Source organism: Petromyzon marinus, chromosome 34 (genome assembly GCF_048934315.1).
Source record: "Petromyzon marinus isolate PM22_M1 ecotype Great Lakes invasive population chromosome 34, UKy_Petmar_22M1.pri1.0, whole genome shotgun sequence".
NCBI classification, from domain to species: Eukaryota; Metazoa; Chordata; class Hyperoartia; order Petromyzontiformes; family Petromyzontidae; genus Petromyzon; species Petromyzon marinus.
In genome coordinates this window covers 529,411-547,670 of record NC_133700.1, presented here as the reverse complement: position 1 = coordinate 547,670, position 18,260 = coordinate 529,411, and the positions used below count along the sequence as shown (strand labels likewise).

At 54.4% G+C, this 18,260-nt stretch overlaps 1 protein-coding gene across 4 annotated transcripts in view; it reads right to left on the bottom strand.

Annotated features, from left to right (window-relative positions):
- PLEKHM2 (pleckstrin homology and RUN domain containing M2) overlaps positions 1-18,260 on the bottom strand; it is a 47,282-nt gene that overhangs the window by 15,753 nt on the left and 13,269 nt on the right. Inside the window, exons 2-10 of one of the 4 annotated variants that reach the window (XM_032965312.2) lie at positions 9,852-9,985; positions 9,526-9,635; positions 8,157-8,256; positions 7,845-7,932; positions 6,579-6,786; positions 5,036-5,089; positions 2,522-3,719; positions 1,843-1,912; positions 489-579 (exon numbers count right to left, since the gene is read on the bottom strand). In XM_032965312.2, the coding sequence (XP_032821203.2) occupies positions 489-579; positions 1,843-1,912; positions 2,522-3,719; positions 5,036-5,089; positions 6,579-6,786; positions 7,845-7,932; positions 8,157-8,256; positions 9,526-9,635; positions 9,852-9,985 (2,053 nt within the window). The remainder of the gene's footprint in view (positions 1-488; positions 580-1,842; positions 1,913-2,521; positions 3,720-5,035; positions 5,090-6,578; positions 6,787-7,844; positions 7,933-8,156; positions 8,257-9,525; positions 9,636-9,851; positions 9,986-18,260) is intronic. The other 3 variants (XM_032965313.2, XM_032965314.2, XM_032965316.2) reach the window with 3 other exon arrangements.

Genomic DNA, 18,260 nt, shown 5'->3' with positions numbered 1-18,260 from the left:
GTGGTCGAATCACATTATTACTGGGGTTATTGTGAATACTTTGTCCATATGAGTGTAACAAAGGAATGGGTTGATCCATAAAACATCGCCCATGAGGGACACTGGCATGGCCCATTTTGTGTAATTGGTCACAAGGAGAGGACATTTCGAGAGAGACCTGAGCAGCCATGTTCAGGAGAGACACCAGGTCTTTTCTCAAAGACGAATTCTGTTAATATTTGGGCCTAAGGCCAGGCATAAGCAGTTTAATTGAATACAGTACCTGTAATATAGAAAAGTACTACTGTATAAGAATACAGAGACATGGGGGAAACTGGTTTAAAATATTACAGTGAACAGGCAGACCAGTACAGGCAAACCTCGGTAAGCGCTGAAAATGCGTTCCTGAAGAAGTAAGCGCTAATCGAATCGGCGGTAACAAGGGGTCATTATACCATTGTATGTGTGGGGATGTATTCCTGACAGCGCGACCGCCCTGCTGCGCATACCCTTGCGCACGAGGTAGACATGGCAGTCGGTGAGCACCACGAATAAGGACCGTACCGCACCCTCCGCGTGTCCCGTTGTCAGCTTCAGCATCTAGGGGAGAGGGACCCGGGGGAACCTCACCAGAATGAGCACAGCGACAACAACAACGACCGTCGACCATCAGCCCGCAGCTTTAGCCCCGGGCCAGGTGAGTGTAGCGACGCACGGCCAACCCCAGTCGCCTGCCGTGTCGGGGCCGGTGGTGGTGGCGACGCGGTAGTGCGTTCGCCGCTTATTGCAGAGGTTCGTGGTTTTATTCTGGCAGGCCAACCCAGTTAATACTGCAGGTGCATTGATCGGAGCAATACGCGCACCATCTGCTTCATGGTGGATGTTAAAGATGTGAGTGGAAACAACCGGGCCACTGTGTGCCGGCATCACAGTCCAAGCTGGAAAAGTTAGAGCAATACACCGCAAACCGCTCCCAATTGGGATTATACCCAGCGGACATGGTCGTCCCCCTACTCTGGAAGACTGATGCCCACCTGCAGGCCGGGTATCGAAGTCACCTTGTGCCACACAAGAACAGCTACCACTGGATGTGCCCTTTCAAATGTTTTGAGACGGTGTGTGATGTTTAGCGCTCTAGAGATGCCCCCGCGTACAGGATGCTTTATCAAAAACGAAACATCATTCTTGGAAAGACACCCCGAGGGGTTAGGTGAGAGTATAAGGAGCACAGCGGTTACCATTCCCCTGCAGCATTAGACGCGGGCAGCACTGGACTTGTAATCCAGAGGTTGGCGGTTTGACTCCATCTCCCAGCGTAGAAGTTGAAATAATGGGGACGAGTTCCTTAAATTTCACCCCCCCCTCACTGCCTCTGTCCATCCAGCAGCATCACAAGTGGTTCAACAGTTAGCCTATTTGCATGAAGAAGGCCATCTCTGGTGGAGGCCAGAGAGTTTCAAAGCGTACGGAGGGAGCACACATCAACTAAATTAAAACTAAACTTTGATTTAAAGCTTTCGTGATTGCAGGGATCCATATTCTTGGTTCTTCTACGTGACTTTACCGAAAGAACCAAGAATATAAAACTAAACTATTTATTTTTTATCAGGTAAGGCCCACTGAGCTGTACAGCTCTTTTTCAGAAGCGACCTGGCCACAAATGAGAGCTCAATGAAGTGGCTTATCATATGGAGATGTCTAGCAGCCAAATAGTTAGGACCCAGAGAAAAATCCATTTGACCATGTGGAGAGAGAAACATGTAAACTCCAAATATATAGGCGTCAGGATAGGGATTTAACCCACGACCTCCTGCATACCAGGCGAGGTAGTCTCTTATCCACCATGGTAGTGTGACCTCTCACCTTGTACAGCTGCTCTTCGTCTTCCCGGAACACGTGCAGCATGAGCAGGAGCAGCAGATTGTTGTCCACGCTGCCGACAGAATAACAACATCACTTACTGCCTGCACACGCGGCACCCCTCATACTCCTGTCCAGTGCCTAGGCGCTGTGTCTGTTGAGATGCTAAAAATATTTGTTTGTCTACGGATTATACGGTTTGCTTACGAGGGGCAGTGGTAGAGTGTTAGCTGCTCGTTGCAGAGGTTCGCGGTTGAGTAGCGGGCAGGCCGCCCTAGTTAATACTGCGGGCGCACTAACCGTAAAATGCTACGGGCCTTCTGCTTCTTTTGAGTGGACGTTAAGAGCCTGTGTCATCATTGGCAATGAGTAGGCCGTTGTGCCGACGACAAGGTCCCGAATTTGCTAAAGTAAAAAAAAAATTAGCTGCAATTTACTCAACTGGGATTGCACACAGCAGCAGCAACCATCGTCTGCCACTGTCAGACAAACACCCGCTCGCAGGCTAGGTTCTGAGTTGTCTTGTGCTGCACAGGGGCAGCTGCCAATGGGGGTGCCCTATTGTTTGAGTTGTCGAGGAATTTACACAAGCACCGTATACAAGAAAAGATTGTTACAGGCGATGTCCTCTTCTAACATGTCTGGGAAACAAGCGGGCCCGATAGTGGGTTTACACCGGTACCTGATCTCGGCGCGGTGCTGTAGCGGCCTCCCCATCGCGGCGTCATCCGTCTCAGTGTCTTCGCCATCCGCATCTCTGTCCCCTGTCAAAGCTGTCCCATTCTCAGCCTCCACATTGTCTCGGTGACCGGTGCCACCGCAATCGTGCGCACAGTTTCCATTCTGACAACGGCAGTCCCCTGCGCAACCATCGTCCGCCCCACAGCCCCGCTCACCGTAACAGTCAACTGAGCTCGCCACACTGGAGGGTCTATTGTGCTCGGTGTGGTTGTGCAGTTTGTCCAAATGTCCGTCTTCTGAGGGTCGTACTCCGTCCGAATCCACGGCATCGTCGCCCAGCGTCCATTGCTCCTCGTCCGTGTGGGCCAGCGTGTACCTCTGCGCACTGGAGAGGTGCGAACTAAGAAGCACGTGCACGCTCTGATGCTGCTCTCCCTCCCCCTCCTCCTCCTCCTCCGCGTCGCCATTACCCCTACACCCAACACGCTCCGCCCCCTCGTCGTCATTCAGGGGATTGGCAATGTTCAGACGCAGGTTCCTCGACTGCACCGGACCCTTCGCTCGTGACATTTCCAAACCGGGCCGGTTCGCGCCTCGCTGTTCGCTGCCTGACACCAGGCCGACTTGCCACGGCTCCGTGTCCACGCGCTGTGCTGTGTCTGGCTGCGACTCGTCACCCGGCTCCTTGGCTCCGCCCAACTCGCCCAACTCGCCCGCCTCGCCCGCCTTGCCCGCCTGCCGCAGCGCGCTCGGTTGCAGTATCACGTCGGGCTGCAGCGCGCTGCTTGGCCGCTTCACCGCGTCCCACTGCAGGACAATGTCCGGCTGCAGCGCCGTCTCTGCTTCGCTGCCGCCACCGCTGCCGTGCCGCTGCCCGTCCGCGCCACGGGCCCTCCCGTTGTCGTGGCGCTTGCGCCTTCTGGTGGTCAGGCGGATGACTTCCAGCGGGGAGTGGTCGTGGTCGGCGTCGCCGGAACTCGCCGGGATGGCTCTGCCGCCGACCTCGTCCGTGGGGTCGCCACGCAAGCCGAGGTTTGGCGACGAGAAGGGGTTCTGCCGGTGCCACGACCCCCGCTGGGCCGCGGTAACGCCGCCCTCTCTCTCCCGCTTGGCGGCGGTGGTGCCTGTAGTGCCCATGGTGCCCACAATGCCCGCAGCGTCGGGGCTGTGCAGGGGCTCGGCGAGGCTGTCGGTGTCTGCTGGTGGCACGCGTTCACACATGTGGCACCACCGGAGGTGTATTATTATCAATATTATTCTAATAATCGAAAGGACAACCAGTGCTCACTTTATCGAACAATTGGCCGAGTTGACCCCCAACCAGGATTTGAACTTGCAACCTTCCGATTACAAACCGCTCGCACTACTACTCTGAGCCACAAGCATTGATTAATATTTCACTCGTTTTACCCACGAAAGACTCACTGGGTCTCAAGGCTCGTTTTCAGATGGGTCCTGCCATGTTTTCACAGTAGCGGGCAATGTTGATGCTGTGTGATCACAATTGAGTAACTTGCAGGTTATTATTCAGGTTTCAGATGTATTGGTGTTTTTAGGTATGGGAGGAAAGTGGAGAACCCGGAGGAAACCCATGCAGAAAAAAGGGGAAAACGCACAAACTCCACACAGAGAGGCACCCAAATCGAGAATCAAACCGAGGCGTTTCTTGCTGTGAGACGCGAGTGTCTCCACTGTGCCACCGCCCTGCCGCCCGAATGACTTGGCAAGGAATAAAAAGTGCCACAGAGGGAATGTTAGTGCAACGCACGGGCAGCACCAGCTGCAAGCATGTATATGTTTATGCGTGCATGCGTGTGTATATGTGCATATGTGTATGTCGCCGGGTTCGTAGTGCAGAGTGCTAACCGCTGCACTACAAACCTGGCGACCCGAGTTCGATTCCCGCTCAGGACCAACACCAATGCAATTCTCTGAATCGATCCTGGGCCTGCCCTATGTCGACTCAGCCAAAAATGAGTACTTAGTGTGGTATGTAAACTATGGCATTGGGGAGACAACGGCGGCCGGGCGTGGTGCTGGCCACCCACCCCCTTGTGTGCCCTGCTGACCTTCATAGGTGCTCGCTAACAGCACTTGCCCCAACAGTCTGTTAAGGCTATATAGGGGATCTTTGTCTTTGTGTACGTGTGTATGTGGTTGCGGGAAGTAATGACACGGCTGTTAGCATGCTGCACTACCAATCTGGTGACCCAAGTTCAATTCCTGCTTACAGCCAACACAAGGGGTGATTATTTGAACCAGTCTAGGGCCTCCCTTAGGTCAACTCAGACTCAAATGAGTACCTGGTGTGATGGGTAAACATCGTCTCAAGAGACAAAAGCAGCCGGGCATGGTGTTGGCCATCCACCCTACATGTCCCGAGCCGGCCTTCGTAGGTGCTACTCCCTAACAGCAAATTATGTTAAGGCGACACGGGAGATTGTTGTCATTGTGCGTGTGTGTGCGTGTGTGTGTATGCGTGTGTGCGTGGTTTGGGCTGTGGAGCCAGTCCCACCTGTGGCGTCCGTGACACACATGCAAGGCTCGAAAACGTCTTGGAAGTCAAAATCTACAACACACGTGTTACACACACGCCGCATGAATATATGCAACCACCCTCCGCATCAGCACGACCGAGACACGGCCGCCACCTGCTCCACTGCCGAACAAACGCGGATGTTTTCCTCCGTCGGCACTGGTCTAGAATCGGAACTGCGCAGGGTTGGTGGCTCACACAAATGTTACACGCACACAAATATGGGATACAGTGTTGCCCCCTCGCATGTGTGGTTTCCTCCGAGTGCTTCGGTTTCCTCCCCATGTGTAAACACTCATTTATTGGTCAATAACACCTTGATATTTGAATGTATTGGCGGTGCACCGGTGGTGCGCAGTATAAAAGCAAATTTTTATCAATTATTTTTTTCCCTGCGATTCACAATCCCGGTCAGAAAATATTGCGGGGTGTGCGTTAAAATCAGTCCTCGTGATGTCGAAGCAGTCGGAAGACGAATGTTATGAGCGGCTAAACAGGAATCTTTGTGGTCTGTTGCCGTATAACACCCAGCCTGATGACGATTGGCACCGTGTTCCAAAGGAAGATTTGAAGTGCCCTAGACTTGGTCGGACGGTTCCTCGATTCATTTCCGAAAAAATTTCATGGCGGACGGTGGATATCAAAAGATTACGGCTCGTAGCATTACACGTTCGAATGGGAAAGCAGCTGCTGAATCGAAGGCAACTTCTGATGTAGAGACTTTAGCTCACTCAAGACCGGTGTGTTATGCTTAACCGTTTTATCGCCAATACATCCATATGAAGGAACACAGAGCTTGGGCAATTGTTGGCACTGGCTTTCACCATCTAGCTGCTGCCTTTCCCGCTCGTCTGTGGTACCTGCTCGCACCTCTCCGAGTCGATCGCTTTCGAGAGCGAGAACACTGTGCAGGGGCGCGTGTTACACATTTAAATTACGATTTTACACAGAGAAAACCCCCGCATGATCCTCGGTCAGCCGAGGTCTATTATCAAATCCGTGCACTCTCCTGCATTTAAGTTCAACTCGGCATCATCGGTATCAGATCTCTCGATACAAATAAGATGATGCCAGGTTCCCCGACTGTCCCGTTCACATCCAGACAGGTGGCGGCACCACTCCATATGCACTTCTCAGATTAAAACACCGCCCGTGCACACGATCACCGTCACTCAAATATATACGCAACCATCACCACGCACTCAATCACCCCAACGGCATCGTTACGACCGCGCGGGCGTCCGCGCGTTGCTGCCGTGTGGCCCTCCGGCGTGTTTTTCGGGTCGTGCCATGCGCCACTCGGCACGACACCCGACGTTTCGCTCCACGTGGTGCGAGCTTCATTAGGAAGCTTCCCCCCAGGGAACTGAATTCAATTCCTGCTCAAAGCCCCCAACACGTGACGCAAAACGTCGGGCATCACGCCCAATGACAACACCGACCCGAGAGCACGCGGGAGAGCTAGAAATCCCATGTCCTGCCACTGCCAAAAACCTGCCGGAGCGCATTCGCCCACTGGCACCTTCGCTGGACGGAGCGATGGCCGAGTCGTCCCACTCCAGGTTCGCCGAGTTGCCGGACTCGAGGGAGGCGCTGTCGGAGCAGCCGCCCTGGCACGAGCCGCCCTGGCACGAGCCCCGGCACGACGGGGAGTGGCCGTGCAGGTCATCGGGCAGCACGGGGCGGTACGGATCGGGCATGTACGCTGCCAGGTCCAGGTATGGCGCATCCTGCGAGCGCACGAGCGGAGCGGGCATGCATGTCACGTGGTGTCGCACTGCGTCATCAGGCAGGAAAGCCTCGTTTTCTGGAGAGCCCTGGCCACGTGTTTTGCAGTAGGGAGTGATGTTGCTGCTGTGCATGATCCCCAATTGGGTAATTTGCAGGCGATTTCTCAGCATATTTTGGAGGAAAGTGGAGAACCTAGAGGAATCTCATGCAGAACTGGGGGAAACCATACAAACTCTACACACAGAGGCACCCAAGTCAGGAATCGAACCCAGGCTCTTCTTGCTGTGAGGCGCGAGAGCCGCCACTGTGCTGCCGCCACCCTGCCGTACACTTTAACCTTTTAGTGTTTTATCCACATTCACAGATAAGAGTATTTTTACACATCCCATCAGCTGAACAGCCGACAAGCACTTAGTACAGGCAATGTGGAGAGACATCCACGTGAAGGAAGAGGTCTGCTCGCAGTGTCCCAGACGTTCCCCACGGCAATGCTCGCGAGCGGCTTGCGCTGCACGTTAAGGGACGAGATCCCGGTCTCCCACGGGTTCAGGCCTCCATGAACCCCACAAACATGACAGGCTTCCCGGCTGCAGCCAATCAGAATGGAGCCGGGACCCCTGAGCATAAGCTCCAAGGCCCAAAACGTCACACAGCCAGAAAAAAAACAGCACTCGTATCAAAGATGTAATATATGAGAAAGTATGAGAAAGTAAAACAATTCTTGAATTGACCAAGGTTATTACGGTTATAATAGCGTGGGGAAAGTAGATGAGAATAATGATGATGGTGGGAGGAGGGAAATCCACAGGAGAGCAGTGCGAGGGAACAAGCGAAAAGTGTGGCGAGTAGCAGAGTACTGTTGTGACGTGCAGTGTGAGGAGTGAGGGGGTAAGTGGGTGAGTGAGTGAGAGTCTGAGTATGTATTTGTGACCTACGGTGTGGTGGTGGTTGAACACAGTGCGATGGATGAGATGCAACAGCCAGTGTCTGGCAGACCCAAGTCCTCAATAGGTGTGCGTATTTGTGTGCTTGCGTGTGTGCAATAGGGTGCACACACCAGCTCCAGCTCGAAGTGAATGAACTCGAGGCCAGAGACGAGCGTGAGGAAGAGGTTGAGGTGGTCCGAGCTGCACACCAACGCGCTCCTGCTAGCGCCGCACGCACACAACAGCGCACGCGTCCCGTCAGAGCCGTTTACCGCATGCCTCAAAGCGAGAGGTATACTGGACGTGGTGTGCCGGGTGCGCACAGAAGCAGAAGATCACGTCGCGGCCGTGGTGATGCCACAGTGACTCAGTGGCGATTGGCAGCCTTGGTGATGTCATCATTGCTCGGAAGTGCGTGGTGGGTGTGCAAGTGAGTGAGTTACCCGCTGTAGTGGGAACGCAACAGCACCGGGTTCTCACTAAAGAGACGCAGGTAGCTCTCCAGGCTGCTCTCGTTCAGCGCCAGGTACAGCCACGCGCGGCCTGAACGCACCACCACACAAAAGATAGAGGTCCCTTGTATAGCTTTAACAGACTGGTGGGGCAAACGAGCACAAATTAAGGCTGGCACGGCACACGAGAGGGTGGGTGGCCAGCACCACACCTGGCTGGCTTTGTCTCCCGAGTGGCGATGTTTACACATCGCAACACCAGGTACTCATTTGAGGCTGAGTCGACCTCAGGAAGGCCCAGGACCAGTTCAGACAATCGTGACTGGTCTTGGCCTTGAGCGGAAATCGAACTCGGGTCGTCGGGTTCATAGCGCAGCGTGCTAACCATTGCACTACTGCACCACCACACACACGCATACACAGATACAAGATAAAGATCTCCCCTATAGCCTTAATGAACTCTCGAGGAAAGTGCTCTTAAGGAGCACATATGGCAGCTGGCACGGCACACAATAGGATGGTGCAGCCAGATCCACGTCCAGCCAGCCTTTTGACTCCCCATTGCTGATGATAAAGACAACCCATAGATAACAGGTTAATGTGATGCTGCAACATCATCTTGGGCAGACAGGTGGTGGTGTAGTGATAACACTCGGCCTCAAAGCAAGAAGACCTTGGGTTCTATTCCTGATTTGGGAACCTCTCTGCATGGAGTTAGTATGTTCTCCCCCTGTTCTGCAGAGAGTGTGAGAGAGAGTCCGTGTTAAGCGGTAGTGTAGTGATTCGTGCACTGCATCATAAACCCAACGACACAAGTTTAATTCCAACACCGGTGACGAATATCTGAGCAATCCTTGGTCTCCCCTTGGTCGAATCAGCCTCAAATGAGTACCTTGTGTGATGTGTAAACATTGTGACTAGGGACACAAAGGCAGCTGGGTGTGGTACTGGGCAACGACCCCCTCGTGCGTCGATGCCAGCATTAATAATCAAATCTAATTATATCATCAAATTTAAAAAAAAGTTTTTTTTTAATATCCGGGTGGTGATGCAGCTAAGCTGTAGCACGTTCGCCCCTAATTTCAGAGATTCGCGGCTCCAACTCGGCAGGCTGCCCTAGTTATCACTGCGGGTGTATTAATCGTAAAATGACTACGAGCTGCCTGCTTCACAGTGGACGTTAAAGATCCAGCTCAGTGAGTGTGCGAGCAGTCGGTACGTTCTCCCCCTGTTCTGCATGAGTTTCCTCCGAGTTCTCTGGTTTCCTCTCAATTGCAGGACAATGGGGAGCACGCGTGTGGAAGTGGCCGCACGCGCCGGCTCGTGACCGATCCTGGAAGGTGACACCGCGGGAACTCACTCCGGCCCAAGCTCGTGGTCACATGATGCAGGGCAGAGATCGTCGCCACCGCATCGGAGCGCGTGAAGTGCATGACCAGCGGCCAGTAGCCGGCAGGGATGTGCTGCAACCTGGCCACACACACATACCAGACTTAATGGACAAATGCTGTTAGCAAGCACCTATTAAGGCCTGCACAGGACACAAGGGCGTGGGCGACCAACACCATGCCCGGCCACAGTTGTCTCCCTAGTGGCGATGTTTACACACCGCACCAGATACTGAGTTACACTGACACTCACGGACACACACTGGACACACTGATACACACTCTCACACTCACGGACCCGTGCAGCAGCGCGTGGTCCAGGTGCTCGCACACGCGATGTAGCAGCCGGTCGTGGTTGCGCACGGTCGGCTGGCTGTCCACGGATACATCCTCCTCCTCCTCGCGCTGACAGGGAACAAAGCTGCCTTGAAGCTGCACCCACACACAGACACACAGACTGACTCGTATAGCAGTGCAGACTGCTGATGGGACCCAGATGGTCAAAACCAGACCAGAATTTGCTTGCTTAAATATGGATCATGGATGCATTTACAAGAACACCTGTTCCAGCTAGCTCGAAACATTCAGGCTGGCCAGTCTGCGATCCATCCTGGGCTAAACCAGACTGGATTGTGCGAAGAACTCACAGATCCTTGAAAGATCTTAACACGGTCCCATCAGTGAGCTCTTACAGCAGGCGATGCTGTGTTGGCTGGGTCATGTAGACCGCATGCCCAGCCACCGCATGCCCAAGCAGCTTTTGTTTGGCCGGATAGAAGGAGATAAACGGGCGCGGCACGGGCTGGAGAAGTGATGGAGCTGATGTGGTACAGGAGGATGTGAAACTGAGTAGACGTTTCTAGATTTGAAGCTTTTGTGACTGCAAGGATCCATACTCTTTGGTTCTATTCGGTAAAATCACGTAGGTAAAAAATAAAACAACAAAAATCACGACGTTTCGGCCACAACACAAGCGGCCTTCAGCAGGTGAAGGGACCAGACTGCCTCGAGAACAGCGCTGGAGTGAAACACAGCCAAGCTCAGTAGACTTGCCTATAGTTCTGTGGAAGAGATTATTAATAGATGCTATGAAGTGTCTGCAGGCATCACATGAGCTTGTGATAGAACAACACTGATTCTCGCACACCTGACACAATGCAGGTATTGGAGATGTGATTTTAATCAACGAATGAATGCATCGTTCCGGCCCGAATACAGGCGTGCGATGTGTGCCCTGGGCTGTTCAACACGAGTTTGCAACTTCGTCAACGACAAAATTATATTACCGCACTCCAATGACTCTGCTTCCATATATGTCATTGCAATGAAGGCAGCGCAATCACCAGTGCACTACAAGGGCAGGTGGAGCCATAACTTTAAAACATTCATTATTAATCTTTAAATACATCACTGCCAGCTCGCGTTGCCAAAGGACGTCACCACCAGATATGTCTACCAGTTAGCCTCGGGTCTATTATCAAAACAGTGCAGGTTACTGTGATGAAGTTCAACACAGCAACACTGCTACCAGGTCTCGGTAAAAATCAATTCCCAGGCTGTGTGTAAAATCCAAACAGATGGCAATGCAACCCAACCTTCAGATTAAAAGACCGCAGCATGATCTGAGAAACATCAGACAGTTTTCAAAGTATCTTTGGGGGCAGAAACTATATAGATTTTTTTTCAAACGACTCCCCAATACTAAGGGGGGTCCCTCTCAAGGCTCCGTAATGGCCCACTATTGTTCTCTCCATGTGTAAACAACATTGGCTCAAAGTTAATCTGCTTAAAAATTATTATTTTATATTCACAATCTGAATTGATACACACCTACTCCATCTGTAAATGAAGGGCCAAACTATATTATTTAAACACTCTGTGGTTCTTTCGGTAAAGTCACGTAGGTATAAAATAAAATTAATTACATCACAACGTTTCGGGCGCAACACAAGCGTCCGTCATCAGGTGGGAAAACTACAGCAAGAAATAATTGCTGAAGTGGGCAAAAGGGCTGCAGAGACAAGAGGCTATATAGGAAAGAGAGGGGGGTGTGGGGTAGGAGTGGAGCGCTGCGAGAGGGATTAGGAAACGAGCAAGGCAACATGCCGGTTGGGGGGGGGAGTGGGCGGGGCTGGGAGTGGGAAGCTGACGAAACTGGAGATGCGGTTATTAGGGGGGTGTGGGGTAGGGGAAGTGGAGCATTGCTAGAGGGATTAGAAGATGAGAATGGCGCGGGGGGGGGAGCGGGGCTGGGAGTGGGAGGCTGAAGAAACTGGAGATGCGGATATGAAGGCAACACCATAAAGCAGTTAAGGTTTTACCTGGTTAATAATGTAGAGGTGTTAACTACGCGCTGTTGCGTAACCCGCGTTGCCACCAGGGCGGTGCAGCATTACCCCTGGGTACAACAGTTGGGGTCAGTCGAGGTGAAACGGATCGTGGCCAGGGTTTGGTGCGAACCAATCAGACGGTTCCACGTGGGAATGTATGATTGGTTCTACCTGGCCACGAAGGGGTATAAGACGGGTGACCCAACGGACCTCGAGGAGTTCGCTCCCTGCACGAAGACAGAAGACTGGGCTGGAGCCTAGCTAGGACCCTGGACCAGCCTCCCAGCCCTTCTGAGGGCTAAGGCTCGGCATACCCAGCGGTCAGGACCCACCGGGCCAGCGGTGGGTCAGATAGCCTCCCTTAGGTCCTAGCCGGAGGACTAGGATAGCGGTAGACGTGTGAGTCCCGCCAAGTCCGGAGGTTGTACCTCCTTAGGTATCAAGGAGGTTAGCGGTAGACGTGTGAGTCCCGCCAAGTCCGGAGGCTGTACCTCCCTAGGGTATCGGGTGAGGGGACCGAATATCCCTCTGTGTGTGTTAAGCGATGTATAAGGGAATAATACAATAAACAGAGTGTGCCTCCTAAAGAAGTCTGCTCGTCCTTACAACACTACAACTGGAGTCAGAAGTGGTTGGAAATGGAAACCAGAAGTTCAGCCCACGCGCGGAGCCAGAACGAAGATAACGCTGTCTCACCTGCAAGCACCACCAGCTCCGTTGAAAACGCTGCCGCGTTGACGGCCGCCCAGCCACCGGTTGAGCAGCCGGTTGCTCCCCCTGCCATGGGGTACGGACTCAGGGCAGCACACGGCCGTCTCGCTCAACTCCTACACGCCGCGGCCTCCATTCTCAAAGAGATCAACTTGGAGGTTGCGGGCAGGCCGAGTCAACCGCCGGCAGACGTTCCCGCCATCGGCCAGGGCAGACATTTTGATTTTCCCGCCGGGGAACCACGTGATTCCGCCGGAAGCGGAAGCCAGGGGCATTCTGGGAACGCGGGGGGCCCATCACAACCCACAACGTCATCAGCACGCGACGCTGCGAATTCAAGTTTCTCAGCGGACGCCGCGTCATCACTGTACCGACACGGTACAGTAGACTATCGGCCGGGAAATCGCCGATCTCCGGCTCGAGACGGTACAAGCTGAGGGGGAGACGACGTCCGCCCTCCAACAACGATTGCCCATCTTCCGAGAATTCACATCTGAAGGGGGCGACTGGGCGGCGTTCCAGCGTCGCTTCCTGAGCCACCAAGAGATGGTGGGCTGGTCGGACGCACAGGCGCTCCGAGCACTACCGGCCACTTTGGATGACGACGCTCTCGCCTCGCTCCCTCACCATCCCCAGGCAACAAAGGGCGACTCTTCAATCGGCCCTTCGACGGATGTCCGACGTGTACGGGCCTCCATCTGACGTCCGCAGCCGATTTTACGACAGGCGACGCCGCCCTAAAGAGTCTCCGTTGGCATTCCGGACCGCTCTACTGGCGATGGCAAGAGCGGGTTACCCTCGCATGGACGACGAGGCCATCGATGCCATCGTTCTCCAGAAGATGCTGGAGCTGGCGTGCGAGCTGCGCATCGTCATCCAAGCGGTGGACGACGACAGTATGTGCTCGCTACGAGCCGCTCGGTGCATCCACGCACATCTGCTGCTCCACACGGAATCGACCATCGCCGCCTCGGCTTCGACGTCGGAGCCTGCCAGCAGGGATGCCGAGTTCTCCCCCGACCGGGCCTTCATGGCGACCAGGTCAACGGGCCGGCGATCGTCCGACCACGCTGGTCGCCGCAACGACCAGCAGCGGGGACGGCCTGCTCCACGCGGCGACTTGACGTGCTTCAACTGTGGCCGACGAGGCCACATCTCCTCTGACTGCCGTGCGCCTCGACGACGCCCCTCCGCATCCCGGGGCCAGGACTACAGGACGTCCACGGCATCGCGGCAAAACCAGGCAAGTCGCGACGCCTCTCACGCTCGGCCCTCATTCACACCATACACACTGCAACGCACCATAAGAAGGGCTCGCGATTCGGCGTGTGATGGGGGTGTTCTGGCGTTTGTTCGTGGCCACTCGGACCTGGGCAGTGGTCTGAGTTGGCCCATAGGGTAGTCGCGGCGACGGCAGGTTCGTCCGTGGTTGTCGGATCAATCGAGGGTGTGGAATTTCGCGTGTTGGTTGATACTGGTGCGTCGGCTACGATCATTTCGGATCTGATTTACAATATACTGCCCGTATGATGCCGCCCCTTGGAACGGGTTTCTATCCCGTGTTTCGCCGCTAATGGCAGTTCACTTGGCATTATTGGGCAAATTCGGGCGCAAATTTCGATTGGAGACATTAAATTGGCAGGGCCTATTTTGGTCTCTTCTTCCCTCGCCGTGCCGTGTTTGTTAGGCACTGATTTTCTCGCGAAAAATGCCTATTAAGATCCTTGTAGATCAAGGCCGCATCGAACTCCCGTCGGGTCGACGGATGGCGTTCTTGCCCACACCCTCACATCCGCGCATGGCTAGTGCCTCGGTGCAGGCGTTTGTTGCGAGCACAGTCCGCATTCCACCAGGGACACAAATGCTCGTGCCCTTGCAACTTAAAAAACCGCTAGCCCCGGAGGCCTCGGCACATGGCATTTTGCTGGGGCCTTCAAACGCAGCTGCTAAGGGGTTAGATTTGGTGGCTGCACACACCCTCGTAGCAGCCGACAGGGAGCCGTTCTTGCAGGTTTTGAATGTCGGATTGTCCACAACCGTCATTCCGCAAGGAACTGTGCTCGCTCACGCGACCCCGGTGCCGTTGGGGACCGGAGTCGCGGGACACGTGCGTGACACGCCGCAGGTCCCACCTCCTTCCGAATCGGATGAGAGATGGTTGGACGCGCTCTGCACAGACACGGGTGATCTGTCTCATTCGCAGCGAATTAAATTGCGCGCTCTTCTGCGAGAATTTTCCGATGTCTTTAGTAAATCTAAATTTGATATTGGCTGCACCAAGCTGCTGCGTCACCACATTGATACTGGTGACGCTGCCCCGATTCGACAAAACCCGTTTCGGCTTAGCCCGGCGGAGAAACAGCATGTTAAATCGGCTGTGGATGACATGCTGAAGGCCGATATAATTTCTCCCTCCACTAGTCCCTGGGGTGCTCCAATAGTGCTGGTCAAAAAGCACGATGGCAGTCTCCGTTTTTGCGTTGATTTTCGGCGCCTAAATAAAATCTCGGTAGCGGACGCCTACCCTCTCCCTCGTATGGACGAGTCATTGGATGCCCTGGCAGGGGCGCACTATTTCTCCACCTTGGACCTTCTGTCGGGGTTTTGGCAACTCCCCCTCGACGAATCGTCAAAACCTAAGACTGCTTTTCGGACACCACAGGGCCTTTTCGAGTTTAATAGATTGCCCATGGGTCTCCACTCGGCCCCAGCGACGTTCCAGAGGCTCATGGAGCTGGTCCTCGCTGGGCTCCAGTGGGACTCATGTCTCATTTATCTTGACGACGTCATCGTCTTTAGCCGCACGTTCGGCGAACACATCGAACGGTTGCGTGCTGTCTTCTTGAAAATGCGGGCCGCTAACTTGAAATTCAAGCCGCAGAAGTGTCACCTTCTGCGTGAGTCTGTGCGCTATCTGGGCCACATAGTTAGCCGCTCGGGCATTTCTACCGACCCTGAAAAAACCAAATGTGTTCAACATTGGCCGACCCCTACATCTGCGGGCGATGTTCGTAGTTTTATTGGTTTTGCGTCGTACTACCGCCGGTTTGTTGCTGGCTTCGCGACGATTGCCAAGCCGCTCCACGCCCTTACGTCAAAAGGGGTGGCGTTTCATTGGGGGGACGCAGAACAGGCTGCGTTCGACTCCTTGCGGAACGCGCTCGTGACGGCACCGTCCCTTGCGTACCCCGATTTTTCCGTGCCATTCGTGTTGGACACCGACGCTAGCAATACGGGGATTGGGGGTGTTCTGTCACAAAAAGTTGATGGCATTGAAAGGGTTGTTGCCTATGGTAGCAGAGTCTTGTCTCTTGCTGAACAAAGATACTGTGTGACCAGACGTGAGCTGCTGGCCATTGTTTTTTTTATTCAGCAATACAGGCCGTACCTGTATGGTCAGCATTTTACCGTGCGATCTGATCATTCGGCTTTACAGTACGCTCTGCGGGTTGACCAACCGTCCGGGCAGCTTTCTCGGTGGCTCGAAGTCCTTCAGGACTACGATTTCAATGTCACTTACCGTAGGGGTGCACAACACACGAATGCCGATGCGTTGTCTCGCCTTCCGCCGGCTCAAAAATGTGCGTGTTTTTTGGGCTCGGGCCGTTGTAAGCCGCCACTGCCTGCGCAGGTCGCGCCTCTCACAACGGTGTCAGCCGCACTTCCCGCCTCCTCAGCGCCGATGTTGGATCATGCAGATCCAATGGCCAGTGACGATTTGCTGGGGATAACTTTGGCCGAATGGGGTCGGCACCAGGGCGAGGACATGTCATTATTGAGGTTGCGTCGCCACGCGAATAATGCGGTTCCAAGACAGGGCAAATTTAATTCATTTGTCATGAAGCGTGGCTTGTTGATGCATTGGGATGCTGACTCGTGTCAACATAAAATCGTCGTGCCATCCGCCTTGCGATGCAAGGCCGTATGGGCGGCGCATGAGCGTTTATTGCACCTGGGTGTTCATAAGACCATTGGGTTGTTGCGGTTGCAATTTTTCTGGCCGGGCATGCTGCGCGACGTCACTGACATTTTGCTGGGATGCACCCATTGTGCGCAACGTAAACTGCCGGCTAAACCGGCATGTCCACCCCTGCAACCCATTTCGGTCTCTCGTATAAATGAGTTGGTGGCTCTCGATATTTTGGGCCCTTTTCCTACTACGCCACGGGGTAATAAGTACCTTCTGGTTGGGGTAGAGTATTTTACACGGTGGCCTATGGCCTGGGCCCTCCCCAACCAGTCGGCGGCGGCCGTTGTGGACGCCTTTGTTCAAGGCTACGTCCTGGACAAGGGCGCACCAGAACGGTTGCTGACCGATCAGGGAAGACATTTTTCAGGAGCCTTGCTGACTGATGTGTGCCGCCTGTTGGGCACTAAGAAAGTGCGCACTTCGCCCTACCATCCCCAGACCGACGGCATGGTGGAGCGCCTTCATAGAACTCTCACCGCTATGTTGTGCCATCAGGTCGATGAATCCCACCTCGATTGGGACTTGCAGGTTCCGGGGGTCCTCGCCGCATACCGTATGGCACCTCACGCGGCGACGGGATTTTCCCCGTTCTTTCTAATGTACGGCAGGGATGCCTTTCCTCCCGCCGACGTTCGGCTGGAAATCGAACAGCCACCGCAAAAGTCAAAGCTCGTTGACCACTTGCGATTCAACCTCCGTAAGTTGGCCGAGGCACGGGAGGCCGCCATTGAAAATTCGGCTTCCCGCCAAAGGGCGAATTTGCGACTGCGGGACCCTCGGTCGTACACGCATCGGTGGGCACCGGGAGACAGGGCATGGCTCCACTGCCCCCAGGTGCCGGTGTCCATGTCGGCCAAACTCCTCAGACCATGGCGAGGCCCGGTTGAGGTAGTGGAAGTCCTGCGTCCCCAATGTGTTAAAATTAGCTGGGGACGGCGTCGCTGGTGCGTTCACCCCTCTCGGTTAAAACCCTTCGTCACGCCACGCGTCCCTCCACAACACACACGACATGGGGGCCGAGTGTGCGACGCGTCCGACGAGCCGGATGTTGCCCCGTTGGTGCCTAACCCGCAGCGAAGGCGTGTCATTTCTCCTGCAGATGACGCGGGAGTGACGGCTCCATGCAGGCCACGTTCGGCCTCAATGGACCGTGGAGCAGCAGGTGTCCCCGTGGAGATGCCTAAACGCCCACCGGATGCTCTGGCTCATCCTCCTTCCCTTGTGCCGCCGACAAAGCCTGCCATCCCCTACGATGGTCCCGCGAAACGCACGCGCGCGAAATCTCGCCGGTTGTTATAATGTTTTTTTGGCATGTCTAGTGCCTTGTACATACGTTATGTTGTTAAGGGGGGTATTTATAGGGGTTTAATTGTTCTTGTTGTTCGTGAGGCACACTCACAATTCTTCTACCATTGGTAATTTCGGAGTTTCCCATTGTTGCAGCCGGGACGGCTGGAGCTTCCGAAGGAGGGGGTGATGTAGAGGTGTTAACTACGCGCTGTTGCGTAACCCGCGTTGCCACCAGGGCGGTGCAGCATTACCCCTGGGTACAACGGTTGGGGTCAGTCGAGGTGAAACGGATCGTGGCCAGGGTTTGGTGCGAACCAATCAGACGGTTCCACGTGGGAATGTGTGATTGGTTCTACCTGGCCACGAAGGGGTATAAGACGGGTGACCCAACGGACCTCGAGGAGTT